This window comes from Amyelois transitella, chromosome 3, assembly GCF_032362555.1.
Source record: "Amyelois transitella isolate CPQ chromosome 3, ilAmyTran1.1, whole genome shotgun sequence".
Taxonomy (NCBI): domain Eukaryota; kingdom Metazoa; phylum Arthropoda; class Insecta; order Lepidoptera; family Pyralidae; genus Amyelois; species Amyelois transitella.
In genome coordinates this window covers 5,922,679-5,941,651 of record NC_083506.1, presented here as the reverse complement: position 1 = coordinate 5,941,651, position 18,973 = coordinate 5,922,679, and the positions used below count along the sequence as shown (strand labels likewise).

General features: G+C 33.4%; 1 protein-coding gene across 3 annotated transcripts in view; it reads right to left on the bottom strand.

Annotated features, from left to right (window-relative positions):
* LOC106135418 (lachesin) overlaps positions 1 to 14,566 on the bottom strand; it is a 65,052-nt gene extending 50,486 nt beyond the window's left edge. For 2 of the 3 annotated variants that reach the window (XM_060951120.1, XM_013335707.2), the window contains exons 1-2: positions 14,285 to 14,566; positions 2,955 to 3,158 (exon numbers count right to left, since the gene is read on the bottom strand). In XM_060951120.1, the coding sequence (XP_060807103.1) occupies positions 2,955 to 3,030 (76 nt within the window). In that variant the 5' untranslated portion in view covers positions 3,031 to 3,158; positions 14,285 to 14,566. The remainder of the gene's footprint in view (positions 1 to 2,954; positions 3,159 to 14,284) is intronic. The other variant, XM_060951126.1, reaches the window with a different exon arrangement.
* Between the last annotated feature and the right edge of the window lie 4,407 nt (positions 14,567 to 18,973).

Here is an 18,973-nt window from a genome sequence, read left to right as displayed (position 1 = left end):
ATGTATTTTTTTGTATTTTGGAGATATACGAGTTTAAATAAATAAATAACTTGAAGTTTACATGTCCTTTTTTTCTCAAATACAAAACAAATAGGTATGTATACACATATAATATCCTACGATGTACCATCATCGGGATTCCACTTTGTAAACAAATAAAGCCAGCCTCAGCGCAAAGGTATAATACACCTATTCCCTAAATAATAGCAGTACGTATCCTCATTTGTTATAGAAACTGAAATTTGTATCGTAGTATAAAGGTGGGTGTACATGGACGGGGTCGAGCGGCCGCATCATTGTGCGGGCGAGCCGCGGGCGCGATTACAATGCCGGCGTTGTGACATTTTCGCTAATGGTTCCAGGGTAGGCACAATAAAACGACAATACGACGGGAGATAAGGTGGCAAGTGAAAATTTTAGAACGAGATTAATTTAATTCCACTGTTCCGTCGCGATGTGACTAGACGGGTTTACGCGTGATGCTCTCGTCAGTGCTAAGGCTTGCGGTGTCATGGTAATGTAGTGGCTTTTATACGTTGATATTTCTTAAAGGGTTTACACTTTATCCATTTATTATAATGGGTGGTATATATAGTGTCATATATAAATATTTCATTTCTACCATGATTGACTAGTTAATATTGTATTATTATGATTATTATGTAAATGTTGATACTTATATAGACAAGTTGCAACAAAAATGTTTTTGTCTCTCAATAAACTTATTTTTATGTCACGAATAAGATAACAATATTTACAAGCAAGTAGAATAGACTCCCTAGAGATTTAGTCAATCCATCCATAACCTTTCCAACAGGACACACGCGTGTTTCACCGAGCGTTCTGACATTTTGACCCGTGGGCCGTTTTTCAATGAGGATTGCTCGCAACGCTTTGAGTTTCTGAAAGGGTTATCCACGTTACTCTACCTACGCTTTTATATTTTTATCATCGTCGAATGAATTGCTTTAAATGTGAGTACAAAAGACCCATTTGGAAATGTCTCTCTGGGACTTATGGTGAACATTTTTGAAAATGAACGCGAAGTGTTTAATTCATGTCGCGTTTTGTTTATAAAATATTCACTGTGCAGTTCCGATTCCAAATTATCATTATAAGATCATGTTTTGCTTAGTTAAAAGGTTCGAATTGAGGTATTTAATCTGTGCATGCTTAATAAGCCGTTTTGGGACAGACAGAGCCATCAGTATTAAAAAAGGCTGGTATAGACATTGAGATAGTATCGGGTTGCTAGTTATCTAAGAAGAATCCCAAGTTAATGTCTTCTGACTCTGAGTGCACGGGAAGAGAAGCAGCTGGCATACTGTTTTTTTCCTAGATACCAGACCAGACGCTTGCATTAAATTAATGTGCCACTTCTCGTGGGTGACTTTCACGTCATCTATAAAAAAGAGAGTGGTTCTACCCTAAATTTCCGGGAATCAAGACAGTTTTAATCCATTTAAATGTGTATATATAATGAAAGCAAGCCAAGTACGGAATGTCACTTAAAACATGCGAGATATCTTTGTTTACAATGTAAACAAATAGTTTGGTGTCATGAGAGTCGTATTTACTAGTATTGTGAAAGCTTGCACTTTGTGAAATGAGACCGAATGCAAAACAAAATCGTTTCGGACCGGGTGGACGTTGTAAAGGCCACTGACACTGTGTGAAATCCGACTATGAACAAAATTAGACTGTCCGGCTTTCAAATCTAGAATATTTGTATTGGCTTTATTTTTGGTTCAAATGTGGACGTGGCACAGAATAGAATGAATTAAGAAAGGAAATTTTGTAACTTTAATAATTAAGTACTAGTACCATGTTTTCTAAAAGGGGGTTTCGTTATGTGCATTTTGGCTGCAGAAATCAATTATATTACAGAACATCAATAATGTAGTGAACTTGGTGAAACTTTGAATAAAAAATCGACAAATTTTTGTTTCTTTTACTCATTTTCATGAGTAATAATGACAACCTAAAGGCTTACAATATGTTTACGAAATTAATATAACGCCAATTTTATGTTTAAAATAAACGGTGTTTAATGAAGAAAAAAACCTGTCCCAATCCAAAAAATAAACTACGTTCGCAATGAAGGTGCAACATTCACATTTCCTGTTACCATAAATAGCTCGATAATACTGAATTAACATAAAGCCTTGCGACTTGGCTTTACAGAATGTGTGATGCGGGCCATTCCTATGTTCCCTGTTGTGCACGCAAATGTCCTCTGCCACCAGTCGCTACATCGTAATTTACTTAATTCAAATATCCACGCCACCGCTCATTTATGCTGTTGCAACTTTTTAAAATAAATTAAAATTAATAATAATTATAAATTATAGTAATTAACTAACCAATATAAGACAAGCTTACATTAGTATGGCGATGTGGTCCATAAGGTTCAGCTTAATTTAGTAATAACAATATAACGAGCCAAGTCTATTTTAATCCTTGAAGAAAATAAAAGCGTAGTAAAAATGGCGGTGTGTTATAAGTTGTAACTTTATTAATATTAGATTTTTCTAATGCTGAATTTAAAAGCAAAACGCATACATATATTTTATGGATGGTGGTTACTCTTTCAAGCATGTGGGCAATTTAGATGGTATAAATTTGGTGTACTGAATATGGATAGATAATCCCCTGAAATGATATGGATATATTTTGTCATGATCTTAAATAGTTAAGGTTCTCCTGCAAAGGTTGCGGAGGTCAGATGGAAGTCGTTTCGTATTAAAACCTGACTTATCCTATCGTCACACTGCGCCACGGCGGCAGAGCAGTTCGAGCGGGGGCGTGTCTAAGTTACATTATGATGAGTTCGAAAAGTTTTTGTATTCCAGCGTGGTAAAGACACGCTTTCAAACTGCGCTGCTTCTGACCTGCGATTGGCGTGCTTGGGCCTTTAATTCCCATACAAAATCTAGTAGATCAAAGTGACTTACCAACAAAATTGACATGTAGAACAGCCAGCACTAGAAGGCGCGCAAGGGGTCCGCCGTGCCGCGTGTGCGCCGTCATCTTGCCTCAGCGTGTCACCGTCCTATGCTGCCTTCTACCATCGCTTTTCATCCGTCTCGACCTTCTCATTTTGAATTATTGTATTCTTCTATGTCTTCTGTTCGTTAACATTTTCATTACAGCTACATCTGGAAGTAATAACAGGTTGTTGTTTATTTAAGTTATTAATCAACACTTAGAGCAACGCAGCTCTTTCTGCCCGCGTGTGACTGAATCCTATAAGGAACACAAAAATTATTAGAATAGGAACTACCTTCCGCCGGCGAAATTCTTAAATTCACTTTCCCCTAATCACTACCGAAAAAACACCTTTGTCCTTTTTCTAGGTCTAAAATTATTTTGTTCCAAGTTTTATCAAAATTTTCAAAATTCAATTGTGAAGAAATAACAAACATACAAAAAATTAAATACTTTAGTGAATTAGATAAGATTCTAAACAAACGAAATATTAACAATAAATTCCACTATCTGTTACCTGCAAGTCTTGCAAGAATGGTAAAAATATTCCTACTTTTATTCTCATTCCGTTTGCGAAGTAGAGAAACAGTCGAATGTTATCTAAAATATGAGTGAATGTGCGGCTACGTGCGGTCGGTTCGGAAAGAATTTGATATCAAAGATTCGCAATATTTGTATAAGCACAAACCGCATACCTGTTTCGTTACAAATAAACTAAGTGGAATTGAAAACTAAGGTAAACTACGTAATCATACTGACACTGATAAATTACCGAAGTTTATTGTGGTTATTTCCTACCTGTATACTATTTATATTTTCAGACATCATGTCGCAACTTTATTACTTAAAGGGTAAAAATCAAATATATAACTGAATATCCGTTTCGTGGATTACAGATCTGATATATATATTTATTTATTTTGTTTTAAAAATAAGTTATTATCCCATAGAATACACAATTATACAAATTTAAGTAGGTCTTTAAAAATAATTGAGTACTATATTTCTTATAAAATATATTTATCTTTCTAAATGGAGTCGAAAATCATCTAATGATTAATTAAACTTGCCCCATTAAAAGTGTCGTAAAACAGTAAGGATATATTCAAACTATGAATGCATTATGGAATGAAGAGGAGTGGGCTCCGTTAAGATAGATGCGTTAAATATTTATGTATGTCTATCAAATAAGAAGGAACTTATTCTACTAACTTCTGATCTTCAACGTTACCTACTTATAAGTGCGGTAGAATACTTCACTTCATTGGCCTTTAAATTTTATAGAAAAGCAGTATAACTTTATAGTTGTTGGTATTATGTGGTTCATGAATACTAGCTGTTAAGGTTTATTTTAAGAAAGAGTTTTATATTAATACGTACGTTGCATGCACTGTATATAAGATGTGACCTAAGCTGTAAAATATTCGTTTAGCGTGCATGCCGCGATGTTGGCTTGTACTTCGGCTTTGCATATAAACGGGGTGCTAAGGTTCTTTAGAAACTATGCAAACGTGGTAAGACATATTAAGTTTTTCGCTAGTTTACTTCTTCAAATCTGTGATTAAGTAAAAAAATTCTCTCACTACTACAATTTATTCAATTTTAATCATGAATAGACACATTGTTTGTGATGAAAGTACGAGTAGATGAGGCAAACAAGTATGCAGGGATCGTGGCAATTTGAATTAAAGTCTCCACATACTTCCCTAGAAAAGCGGCATGATTATTATAAAATTAAAATAAGTTGCGTTACAATAAAATACATAAAATCTGTCCCTATTATACCAACAGACATATTCCACCACTTATAAATAACTGAACTGTCTTCGGAATCAGATTTGATTTCCTGTACATTTTTGTTGACTTGAAATGTTTATATTTGTGTGAAAAAAAAAATAGTTAGTTAAAGATAAGGTAGAATAAATAGATTTGATATATACATTCACGTCTAAATCTCTTGCGGGAAGATAGAGCCAACAGTCATGAAAATACTGATTATCCAAGTTCAGCTGTTTGGCATATATATATATGTAGTTTTTCATTGTCATTTATTTTATTGTTCCACGTTTATTTATGTAAGTATTAGGATGTATATGTAGTTAAATATGTTAACGATCTTTATGCATACACCATACTGTTCTAAAACTCATCTCTCCTCTCATGGGTCTACCTACTGGAAGAGATTTCTATTACAATAAGTAGCACCTTTGTACTAAAATTACTGTATTAAATACTCCTGTATATAATTTTGTGTACATAAATAAATAAATAAAAATAAATGCTAAAATAACTGCGGTTCAACAGTACTGATATTAATTTACCAAATGATCAGCGTCAATTAATAGACAAGCTAACTTCCTCGCATTACTTGAGAAAGCTTTTAACAGGAGAGTCGAACTAATTCAAATGACTATAGATATTTCTGACATTATGTCTACCGAGAAAGAGGAAATCGGATCAGATAATCGATACTATAAATATAGCTTGGCAATGACAACTTTTACAGAACTGGAGAGTTTTTAATATAGCTCGACCACAAAAAGCAGAGGCTGGAAAATAAACTGAAACCTTGCTTTCAAAGATTACATTGGCCATAATGGATTTGGTTTTTCTAAATAAAATTAACGTTTTTTATGGATTAAATATGGTTTATTACATTTTATTTTTGGTTATAATGTTAGTTTTAGATACCTCTAGAGTATTGTAAAAAAAAATTACCTTATAAATAGTCGAAGAAGATTTATTTTACTTTATTTTTTTCCACCAGTACCTATGCCAATATGTTGCAATACTAGTCTGTGGCGAGGCCGCGCAAAAGCGCGATAACGTTGCAATAGCCAGTCGCATTGTTAATTAATGCCTACTAAAGCCTGTTTTCCCTTTCCTGTACGCGTCGAATTATCACACAGGAACTTACCAACTTATAAAGCTTTAAGGTTATGCAGCGAAGTATAGTGAATTATTCCAATTTGTAAGGAGCGGAATAGTTTGTTGTTAAGTTTTTAGGGTTGTCTCGCTTGACTTGTTTTTGTAGCGGATAAAGGACGCCCTACTTTCAAACAGCAGTAGGTGTACTGATTAAAATACTTTAAGACCGTATGTGAAGTGCTTCATAAGAATTAATATCAATATATACGTGGAATATCTTTTTGCTTCTTGTTGTTGTTTAATAGTGAGTTAATTCGCTAACCTTTTCGAATTTATTTTTAAAATAATCAAAATATCAAGATGATATGGCGTGGGAAGTAGTGTGTATGAAGTTGGTTCTTTGGGACAAAGGTGGCCCTTCATTTTTACCTTGATTGGTTGGTAGTATCTATATTTAGCTTTTTTTCGCAGTCTAAATTACATACAGTAGTTTTGAGAAACGAGACAAACGTAGGATCTAATGGTCACAGGTTGCATTTAAACATGTCTCAAAAAAAGAAAATTTGATTTTGTTTGTTTCTGATTTATTCCAAACATTGACGATCCAAACAAGAGAATTCAGTCATCAAATGAATCTGCACTTTAATCAGACAATTGTCAGTGCTGACAATATATTCAAATTGATGAGTACTCACTAGCTACTGAAAACATTTCCGTACAAAATAAAAAGAATACAGAGTAAAAAGAAGAGGAATAAGGTAGGAGAAAGTTTTTTTTTACGTTTTAAGTCATACTTTCATTATTGGTTTCATTTTGGTTGGAAGACAATTGGCGTATTTTTAACTATTTTAAGTAGTCCGTGAAATATATACAGGGTGACATTTAAAACAACTGCATCCTTTTAAACATATACTATACCCATGCTTCTGTGCCGTTTGAGCCTATTTTTATTTAAATTAAATGTCATCATTTTCACATTTTAAAACCCTTTAAAACTACGTCACACGCTTTTTAAAGACCATTGCTACAAAAAGAAATTAAAATTAAACATGTAAATAAATGTCTGAAACATAAATTATTTTTCTAGTATCAAGATCAAGTCAAGATTCACAGTGCGAAATGGTTACTAACCGTTTACGCTATCTACTGAACTCCGCATGCCATAGCGCATTGCGACATTCAACCTAAATTCCATTACATTGAGATTAAAATCCTATCAAATTGCAAGATAGAAAGTTTTTTTTTTTCATACTTTCTGAAATATGAACCGATATTTTTCTTTTAACGTTTTTAAATATCCTTTAGATGAGTACACTTAACAGTTAAATTTATGCAGTTGAATTAAAAGTCACCCTGTATAATAATCTTTTTGTGGTTGTACATAAATATATAAATCATTAGTATTTAATAGCTGTAGCTCTATTTCGTTTTTGTTCTAAATCAACTTTATTATATTTTAGTAATTATTCTAATCGTACAAAACTCAGGTACATCAGAAAAAGTTTGTTATTCATTAAAGCCTGATCAGTGATCAAACCCATAGCCTTGTAACAGAGGCATGCACAATAGTACTGCGCCATAGTGCACTACATACTAAAGAGTTAATTCTATACTTTTTATATTTGACTCCCGCTATCGACATATTGGCACTGAGTTCATTTGTAAGAGTACCAATTATAAACTGTGTAATCAGGACTCGACCACTGATGGTATCCCTGATTTTGGTGCAATCAAGTGATTAGTATTTCAACAATCATTTTCATTAGGATAATTCTGGCCATGCCATATGTGACATATTAATTGGATAGTTCATGGATTATTTTTTAGAGCAGATGATTTTATATTTTTGTTTATATAGGGAAAAGAAAATAATTTATTTTAAAATTAATAGTCAGTAGATCCTTACTTCACTTGAGGTTTATTTTCGCGCATTTGTCAAAAAGTTCTCTGCTTAATTAAATTTCTTATAAATTACTTTTTTTGGCTTTTGATGACAAAATACAAGTATGCGAGTCTATCGCCTTTTGTTTTTGTATGTATACAGAAAATCGATCGGATGAATCTTTGTATTTCTTTATAATAAGATCGGTCATATAAATTGTTTTTCTATTTATAAATTTATTTTATTTCTTATCATATATCATTATTTGAAGTACCAACGTAATAAATAATCATTATTCCCCACTCATGGTTTTAGTGCAAAGTTTTAAAAACATCTACTTATATGATATACTTACTATCTCGTATACCTTATAGGTCAGTATTCTGCCATTTAATATTGACGCGAACACAGCAGACCCTAATGAATGGCTGTCATTACATGGTTTTACGTCACGCAAAAACTGCCCGTCATACAATACTGCAAATAATTTTGACCGTGTAAGAGTAAAGGGTGTATACAATGTGACTCTAGCAAGGTACACCGTAGCCATTATAATTCTTCAAACAGAAATTGTCTATATTTTGTTAATTTTGTTTATTTGGAGAGCTTGGTTCAACGCTATTACAGTGTAGTACAGTAATATTGTCCCGAGCCCCCCGCTTGGTACCAATGGGAATTCAGAAAAGGATAACTCCTCTTCTTTTCTATAGATGTTGTGAAATGCGACTAAGGGATCATCAAATTCAGCTTTTACCACGATTCAAAGTGGGTTAGAAAAACAGCCAGGAGTCGATTTCTGTATAACCTGACTTATTTTATCCAGAATTATGATGAAAGGCGCACCTTGAACACCATGCCAGAGGTGAGGATGGAACCGGCATTTACGCAAGGAGGAAGAGCAAGAATTTGCATGGGCTCGCTTCTAAAATTGGGTATCTAGAACGATTCTTTAACGATTCATTAGGTCTCGTTATAATATTGATCATAATATTTTTCTCTAGTTTATTTATTATATTATTACGTTGTCGAGAAAACAAGGACGGTTGTAATAAAATAAATGTTAAAACAGCATGCAGTAAATTTACATTTCCCGGCACAACTATTTAAATGTCGCCTTAAACATATTCACAAAAAGTATCGTGTGGCATAAACCTAACTCACACAAAACTCTAGATGTCAAAATGATAGGCACATATTGGCCGGCTATTGATTTTCGACGGACACTGACTGAAGCTGAAAATTTATTTTCGGGGAATCAACTTTATAGGCGGACGGCATTTTATTTTCAAAGTGCTTGGCGCCGAATGTCTGGCATTTCTCATGTTTGATTGGATATTGTACGGTGCATTAAAATGAACATGTAATTGAAATTGCTTGGTGAATTTCATTCTGACGATTCTGTTTCTGCTGTGATGGTGCAGTGTCTTTTATGGTATATGTAGATACGATATGTTTTTTTAAATGGTTTCAGTTGTACAAGTAGATGAGAAAGGCAAAATCGTATTAGCTAATGTGACATGCAGACAGAAGATTAAAATTATTTATTTATATGTAGAAATTTAAGACAATTATTTTAACACACAAGCACAATACTTTATTTTACTACATAAACTGTATTTCCAAAAAAAAAGCAATTCCTGAAAGCAATCTCTGTATGTATAACTTACCCTAAACTTATCTAAAATCAAAGTGAAATTCAAATTTTACGCATTCCGGAACCGTTAAAAAACAATTACAGGCGTTACAGTGATAAAGGTGATTTTTATTCGTCTATTTCTTATCTTAATAGTGTGAGAAACAAAGTGGCTCTGTAGTCACGAGTGAGTCTACGTTTCCTGAGCAGTGAGTTATTTAGAGACGGGAACTGCTGATATCTGTGGGCGCATCCATTACTCCAACAAGGGGGTACGAGTGTTCCATAAATTATAAGGAGGAATACTTATACTCTGATTTATATTGAGCTGTAAATTTTCGATTCTATACTATTAAAATGGTGTGGCATGAATTATATTAAAGTGGAATCTTATTATTCTGTATGAAACGTGACACTGTAATAGCTAAAGATACTTAATATGCGACAAACACAGCAGATGACACGCACACATATATAGACTAATAACACAGATTTATCTGGCCCTAAAGTTAGTTTCAGACTTATAGGATACTAACTTAACGTTAATAAGTATATTAACTACGACTTGTGACACGGAAACCACTGTGTGGTGGGATTTTCCACTCACCTTGTTTTATTGAAACACCACATTTCATATGATATTCTATCAAGATTTATAAGACATTTTTCAATGCTTAAGTGATAATACACCGCATAAATAAATTGAATTTAGAAAGCATTAAGATAACATTGTTGACACACAGTTCCTAATACGAGTAGTTTCGAAAATTATAGAATAATTTGGGAATCTAAAACTCTTAGATTAAGAAAATGTTATTCTGAGGGTTTTTGATTACATAAGCAAAATAAATATTTCTAAATCCATTACCAATGTGAGTTCTGATAAAAACATGTTGATCATGCATGTTTCAATGTTGTAAGAGAATGCTCAAACTAAACTAGTGGTATTTGTAAAGTACATAATGTGAATATTTAAGCAACGGAATAAGAGAGTAATTGTATATTCAGAATCGAAAATAGTTGTCTTAATGAGATAATAAATAAATATATTTTGTAATAAAATACTTTAGATTAATAAATATCCAAGACGCAAGCTAATCAGAATAAGTTATTTTTTACATCGTGATCTTCTCGGAGATTGAACCCGGAACCTTTTGATTCAGAGGCGAGAAAAGAGAAACCACTGCACCAAACAGGCTGCCAGGCAGTGGTGAGAACTTTCACAAAAATCCAGAACCGTGCGGCACGCAAGTGGGTGCAACCGGGAACGTACGAAATAATTTCAAGTAATCAACTAAGATACACACTTAAGTTCTTTTCAAAAACGCATACTAAGAAATTAAACTCAAGGTAGGAATTATGGTCTATACTTACCAATTACATTATTAAACGAAAATAACTTTCAAATACAGACAGAGAGTAATAAAAAGCCCGCAGCTTTTTATCAAAGCTCTCAAATTTTTAGGTACACAGAAATTCATACAGAAAATGAATAGAATATTAAATTATGTTGGTTCGCATTTTGTAAAACTGACGAAGCTTCTTGTTAAGCTTTCAAGAAGCTTTTAAGTTAATGAACAACTTAAAAATATGTATTGACTCTAACATAGGATTTGAGTAAGATATAAATATTAAAGATAAGAGGGTAGAAATTATTAATTAATCATATAGAACAGAAAAAAAACATTAAGTTAAAAGTTTACAGTTAAATTTTAATTAGCTTTATGAAATTTTGTAATGGTGTTCTTTGGGCCTAAAATAATATGCTTTATTAATTGAAGGGTAATATTAATTTCCCACATTGCCAAATAGCCTCTCCCGGTAATACAAAGGGTAGAACCAACTAAATTTTATTGGTAATGATATGCTCTAAGTTTATTGCTACCCAGACTTTAAGTTAGCACTCAAGTCTTTATATAAAACCAAGATCATTCGTATAGTGTCACAAGCCTGACATTTTATTACACATTATAAAGGTTGCATGAAGAGAGTTGAGAACATATGTTTCTTAAATCTTAATAACTCTCTGCCTGCTCCTTCCCAAAAGAGGCATTGTTTCATAAAACAATATACATATATGTATACATGTGGTTAGTATATATATATATATTATACATTGTGAACTTATTTTCAACATAAGGACAACTTAGGTTTGGTTACCAATTTGTAATAATACTTTTTGATTCATGTCGTTTCCATTAACTTAACACAATGAGTGAGTCAATTATGTGCGTATCAAGTAAGTTAGTAGGTAATAAACTTACCTTAATGTGTTATTTCTTCAAAGAGTCTTGATTAGTTATGTGTTACAAAAATAACTAAATAATAATATGTGGAATAAAAAAATCCTTGATTATTATTTTTGTAGCATCCACAATGCGGCGTAAAATAGCGGGTTTAAACATTCATTCTTTGGACACGTTACAAGGAGAGGCAACGGATCCATAGAACGGCTTGTTGTCCAGGGTAAAGTGGAAGGCTCTCGACCGCGCGGAAGGTCACCCATGCGATGGACCGACCAAATAAAGTCTGTGATTGGCGGTTCACTTAACGAGTGCAGCAGGATGACTTCCAGCAGGGAGAAATGGCGGGACATCGTAAGGCGCACATTGGCGCCCGCCTCCAACACTACATGATGACCACTACCACTCTGTCAAGAGTGACACGACTAAGAAGAAACATTATAATAAAATTTTCACATTCCTGTCCTTGAATGTGTACAAATTATGAGGATAGGTAACCAATGAAGAATAATTATTTGAATAGCACAATCATTGAAATTAGCTCCTGTAAAAATACCTGTGAATGAAAATGTAACAGTGGTACAGGTGCATAAAAGCATTCAAATCCAGCTGGATTATTGCAAATTTATTTATGGTCAGCATTTTGTTGCACTGTTGTGTACTTTTATTTATTTTGTACTAGCTTTTGCCTGTCAATTTTTTGAGCGTAAAAGTTTACTGACAGTCTCACGACATAAAAACTGACCTCCTATATTATATTGCTCTTTAGAGGGGTGAGGGGAGAAATTTTTTAATACTAGTTTTTAAGTTCAACTAAGCCAAACACATCTGAGAAAGCCTAATAAGACATCAGAGAAAACCACATTCAAATTGAAACAATAGTTTTCGTGTGATTCGAATACAAACAGACATACAGTACATAATTCTGATAATTACGGTTCTGACTTATGTTGGTGTTATATATACGGTGTTGTATATATAGATCGCTTATCGATTTTTATCAATATTTTTCAAGTGTGACATCGGTCATTTCATTATATATATGCAAAGAGATTAAATATTGCCTTCTAAATACACACAAACATACACATACACATATACATAGGTAAAAATACTAACGAGTGCCATCACATGCCACTCGTTATTATTTTTAACCTAGTGTGACCATGATTCATGATGGGTTAGGAACCTATCTTAACATGAACTAAATAACAAAACTTCGCACTAGATTCTCTTTTAGTAAATCTGACTGTACTCCTGTATTGTGATTTTTGGCAGATTGCAGGTATTTTCCCTGCAACACGGATGAACACCAGAGAACGATGATGACCACGGGCTCATAGCACCGAAGGAAACCATTTTTGAAAAAGAATCTTCTAAAAATATATATTGCATATGTACATCTAAAAATATTGATCTCTTAGTAAAATTTAAATTTGATTTAAATATAATTATATTATATCAGAATTAAAGAATACATGACAAGGGTTTATTACCATTTGGCCCTAAAAAAGCAAGGACTTTTTATAAAATTCTACTAAATAATATTTTTTTATTTCATTCATTAAAAAATATATAAAATAAATCTGTTCACATACATACATACATAGCTAACGGTCTTCACGTTCAGCTGTTTGGTTTAATGATAGAATTGAGATTCAAATAGTGACAGGTTGCTTGCCCATCGCCTAAAAGAAGAATCCTTAGTATATAGGCCTATCCCTTAGTCGCCTTTCATCATTATCCATGGAAACGAGATGGAGTGGTCCTATTCTTTTATTTTTATTGGGCCAGGTACCTCACGGCACACGTCTGTTAATAAATCAATCTGTTCACTTAGTGAATAAATCTTATATATAAAATTCTCGTGTCACATGTTCGTTTATATAGAGTAGGTCTGAGAATCAGCCAACATTTATTTTTCATACCCCTTAGTGAGAAGGGTTAACATTTTTTAAACTAGAGATTAAAAATTATTTTATGGCAAAACAACGATTGCCTGGACAGCTAGTTTATACTATATAATATATGTACATAAATTAAATATTATAATTTTGATGATAAAAATGAAATTTAAATAAATTTTGCCAATAGTTAGCAAATTCAAAGAAAGTGACAACATTTTCGATAGAGTGTGTTGCCATGTAAGTTATATTTATTTTCTGGCGTAAATTCGATATAATGTAGCGTACAAAATTCCCGGGTCGGACAGTCGACAGCTGTTTTTTTTATCACTGTACATTATACTTTCGCAATGTGTTTATATGTTGTGGTAGTGATAATGAAGTCATAGTGATATAGAAAAAAAATAGATATTAATAAGGCGTTTCCATCTTTTGACAAAGAAGGTTTTTTAAATTTTTTTTTAAATCATAATTTTGAGGTTGTATTTGTTTAAAAAAACATTTAATAAACGAAAATTCACAGATCATATCAAAATGTTTTCACTATAACTACGTTCCAATTTGCATTTTAATTAAACTCATGTTATGATTAAACCTTGCAAGCAATGTTTACTGATGAGTAACTGATTGAAAAATGTGAGTCGCTGCATACATATTTATTGATATTATGTTATTTTTAAATTTTCGTTTAAACGACTTTCGTAATACAAATAAATACTTTATGTACTAAATATTTGAAACAAACTTTTTAAAAACTTTTACGTACTTACGCAAATAACTCATATAGATGATCATCTGAAAGTCATAATCACGTTGTTAAGACAAACAGCAAATTTGATACACAGTCTCCACAAGCACTCAACAAGTTTTTCACTTAGGAACGCGCGGTGTAATCGTCTAATATTTATTTTCGTCGGCGCCCCACTCCGCAACTCTTATTAATTCCGCAAAGTCAAACTCCAGTGGATATTTGCGTTCAGCAACACAAACTAAACTCGTGAAAACGTGTGGGAAAGTTACGTGATGGCGTGGTACAGTCCCAGCCTGAGTTCAGGTCGGTACTGAGTCGTGCTGTGATACACCGCGCGACTTTGCCGCGACGGCGACTATTCATGCGCGGATCACTGAGAAGGAGGAGTCTTCAACAAAACCACGCCTACCAAGGAGCTACACATTTCTTTTTCAATATGTGTAATTCAATTTCGCTTATGTCTTCGCTGGGAAAGTTGATGCCCCTTTGTCGTTCAACACGATGTTTTTATGTAAACTGTAATGTAGTTCGCGAACCGAGTCGGCCCGTGAAGCTCTGCTCAGTGTGATTTTCCCTTCTCTTTTTGTTCGCAATTTCACGTGCTGTTGCTTGTTTATATTAAGTGGAATGAAATACTCGTATACAGATGGAGCAACTTTTTTTATTTTATTTGCAATTCAATCTTTAAGAACTTTGTTTTAAATCTTAAAGTAATTATTCGTAAACTGTAAATATTTGAAATTGAAAATTTGTATTTATCGTTGTTATTTAAGTAAATATTTATGTATGATCATTTTTAAATTCTTGGCTTTTGGATAATATTCTTGTATGATTTCAAAAAATCAGTTACGCATCATAGCATGATACACTTAAGTCATTATGATAAACAAATAAAGGGGCTACCAATATAATAATCAATATAATAAAGGATCCGAAAAGGAATGAAAAAACAAACATGAAGTATTATTAGTAGGTCTGAATTAGTCTTAGTATTTATGGCTACAGCCCAACAATAGTTAAAAATATGTGATTTCACGAAGCAACTCTAATGTGACCTTCGTTACCCTGCCTTATACACCATATATCATGTTTGTTGCACTAGATGAAGATTGTCAACTCCATAGTCCACGTATATGTCATTGACGAGAGGGAGTTATATAGTCAGACTAGATTTCGCCCGCGGCTCTGTCCGCGTAAAACCTATGTCCTGCTCCGTACTACACATTATACTAGTAAGAATACAAAATTTCATGAACGTCAGTTCAGTGGTTTTGACGTGAAAGACGGATAAACAAACACAGGTTCATTTGTATAAAAAAACTTAAGCCTTACCTTTTCATAGCAAAGCGTATCCTCTAACAATGAGTAGTCATTAATAAAATTAACACTACAAACGTTATGAATAAAACACTCATAATGGCAGACCATAACGCAACCCAAAACACGCAGTTCTCCACAGTTCCACTAGTCTTTGAGCAGGAATTCAGTAAATTATAACAGTAAATTTAGCAGCAGTTTCATTTGCCTTACAAAGTGAGTTATGTGTCGGTGTCTTAGTTCTGTCACCACGTAAGTTACTACGGTTCAAAATTAATACAGTGCCATAAGCCAGTGTTAATACCCCTGCGCCCTCAGACACCTATTTACCGTATCAAATTTTAATAAAACATACACCGAAATCTACACTCTAAATGTATACACATTAAGATTGTTATTACCTTGATGAAGTTAAAGGTTGTTTGGTCGTTTTAATTAACGTTCAATCATTATTAAGTGTACACCTATTTGTTTGGTGTCGTATGTAACAAGATCCTAATGTCGACTGACATCAATTCTATAAATTAGATACATGTACTTATTCGCGTGTTATGACAGTCAAAGTCTCCCACTATATATTTAATAAAATTGGTGTGAAATATTTTTGCAAGAAAATAATAACAAAATCAGTTTACGTTTATTTATACGTAGGTTATTATTTTATGCACCGTTAGTAAAGATTCTTCTCCTTCGGCCTTTGCGGCGTAGCATTTGTCTTCGAATGTTACAGTGACAAGCTCTGTTTATAGTAGTAGTATAGTATACATAAGGTTTGTTCATTTAAACTTAGTTTCAAGCAATTGATTTGACGTCAACCAATGAAGTGAGACCTAAAGATATGACAATATTTAATGACGTTGAAATGTCCCATAATCAATACATATAATGAATAAAATGTTGTATTTGAATAAAATTTGATTGGATTTCAATGGAAAACCACCTTTTCATGGCGCTTCTTTAAATCACACAGCTATAGTTAAAAGGATCGTGCAGCCTTCAGATGCCCTGACATAGAGATATCAGTACAGACTAATGCCGAACGTTGGCATGCATTCGTATCGCATGCTTTTATAGAATCTCTCTCTCTCGTCGTGTTTCCCCCGCCATTAAGCTTCAGGGACTGGGGTCCTTTCTTATTTTTTCTTTCCACGTTTTTCGGTCTACAGCGTATTGAATGCTCTTATAGTAATCCTTACAATACAGCAACCGTGCCTATACACAAAAAAATACTTGCAGATTTTCACAACGAAGAAACATGTGTGAGGCACAAATGCAATGTGAGAAAGGTGTTAGTAGATACAGGCACCATCACACGACCTCGACACGTTCTTACAATATGAACACACTTTACTTTTCATATCGTCCACTGAACGTGAGGCTTCTCGTAAGACTAGATTTAATCAGTAAAGCTAGCAGCAAGAAACGAGACCTTAGGGACCAAGATCGTCATGGTTTTCATGTTTGTTTTCTTTGACTCGAAGCCGATCAAGCTGCGAAAGTGGCTCGCACGATTGTGCTCTAAAAAAATGATTTGATCGCTCTAAATATTTTTGATTGTTTTCTTAACCTACTACCTACTTGACTTTGTTTTTTGAAAAAGCCTGGTAATTAGAATAAATCGACTTTGTGCCAAAAAGTATACACACCTCATCGATTTTCAAAAGATCTAGCGTCGGAAAATCGCTTCTCTCGAACGAGGCCCTCGGGAGCGCCGTCTCGTCTTGCTCCCTTTACCGCGGGCCGATCTAGCTGAAATCTTGCAAGGATTACATCGACTTACTTCACTGCTGCACGCTAAAGAACCTGTAAAGAGTTCGAACTTTTTGAATTTTACTGTGCAAAACTTCGTCCAGTAGGTTGACGAGTTTTGTTTCAGTTTTCACTGACTATATATAGTTATTTCTAACTAGTTTAGATTTTTAATTTTTGTAATGAATAAATAGCTAAACGTGGCCCATCAGTCTTTACAAGACTGTAGGCTCTGTCTACCCCGCAAGGTATATAGACGTGATTATATGTATGTATGTAATGAATAAATTCTGTAGTAATTTTATAAGTAAATATTGTAAATAATATAAATTCTTTATACTCCGATTTATATCTATTGTCATAATTGGTATGAGTTATAAAATAAACATATTATTTATAAATTTTCAAGAGAATCAGAGCAGAGCCTTATTTGATATAAACAGTCATACAATAAGTTGGTTTGTGTGATTTAAAGTTAATTATGAAACCATATTTGCATTACAGCGGCTGCGCGTCGCTTCATTTAGCGGTTCAGATACAGGTGATTACGCGGTGTTTGCCGTTTACCGGTAATTAATATTTGATTTATACTAATTATACTGATATATCGTATGTGAGCATATGTCAGGTCAATACTTTTAAATTATTAATGAACTAGTTGTTGTCCGCAACTGTTATTGGAAATACGAAGTATAGGCTTAAATTTACTCAAGGTTCAGTTCATATTACAGAGTAGCCTAGCTTTGGCTTCTCATCAGATTGAACAACTTTTGTCAATACTTATCTTCCATAATTCGGATGATTTAGCTGGTCTTTAATGATTCTGCATCAGGTCTTCCAGATCTTCGATTTTAATTCGCTAACAGAAAATGCTTATCAGATCGAACAACTTTTGTTAGGACGTCATTTCGATATTTCCTATAGTTTAGCTGAGTTGTTATGGTTCGGTATCAGTTGTTCCAGATTCAAAATAAATTATACCCTATATGTTGACCAGGCATAAGAGCTATACTATAAAAAAGTTTAATTAAAATCCGTTCAGTAGTTCCGGAGATTAGCGTGTACAAACAAACATAAAAACAGACCGACTTATTTTTTCAAATTCATGCTCGGTTACTTTTTTTTTATTTCTTCATCGTAGTAATTATTTTTTTGAAAATGTACTCATTGTACAGACAAACTGTTTTATTGTATGTCTTGGCTATACTTGTATAAGTAACAGTAACGAGTGGTCTTAATAGACGGGACTGAAAATATCAATGATAATAGACATATTAACTATTTGCAGGAAACGTGTGGCAAGGCGGAAGGTATAGTCTCTGCCTATCCCTCAGAGAATACATATTCTGTATTCTGTATACATATACAATTCACGTTCACACAATAATTACAGATTGGACTAAAGTTTTTAATATGAATATAAGTCTTCGCTAAAGACCAAAGGTCGACAAGGGAGGGTTAAGCATTCTGCCCCATTAATCAATCAGTTCCGCGCGATGCTAAGCCCCAATCGCCCCATCAAGATTATCACCTGCCTTTCAGTCTCATTACAAGATTTTTTCATTTTTTTTCGATTTTGGCTTGGCCACATTGAGTTATATTTATGAAGACAAATAATATCTGAAATCACAATATTTT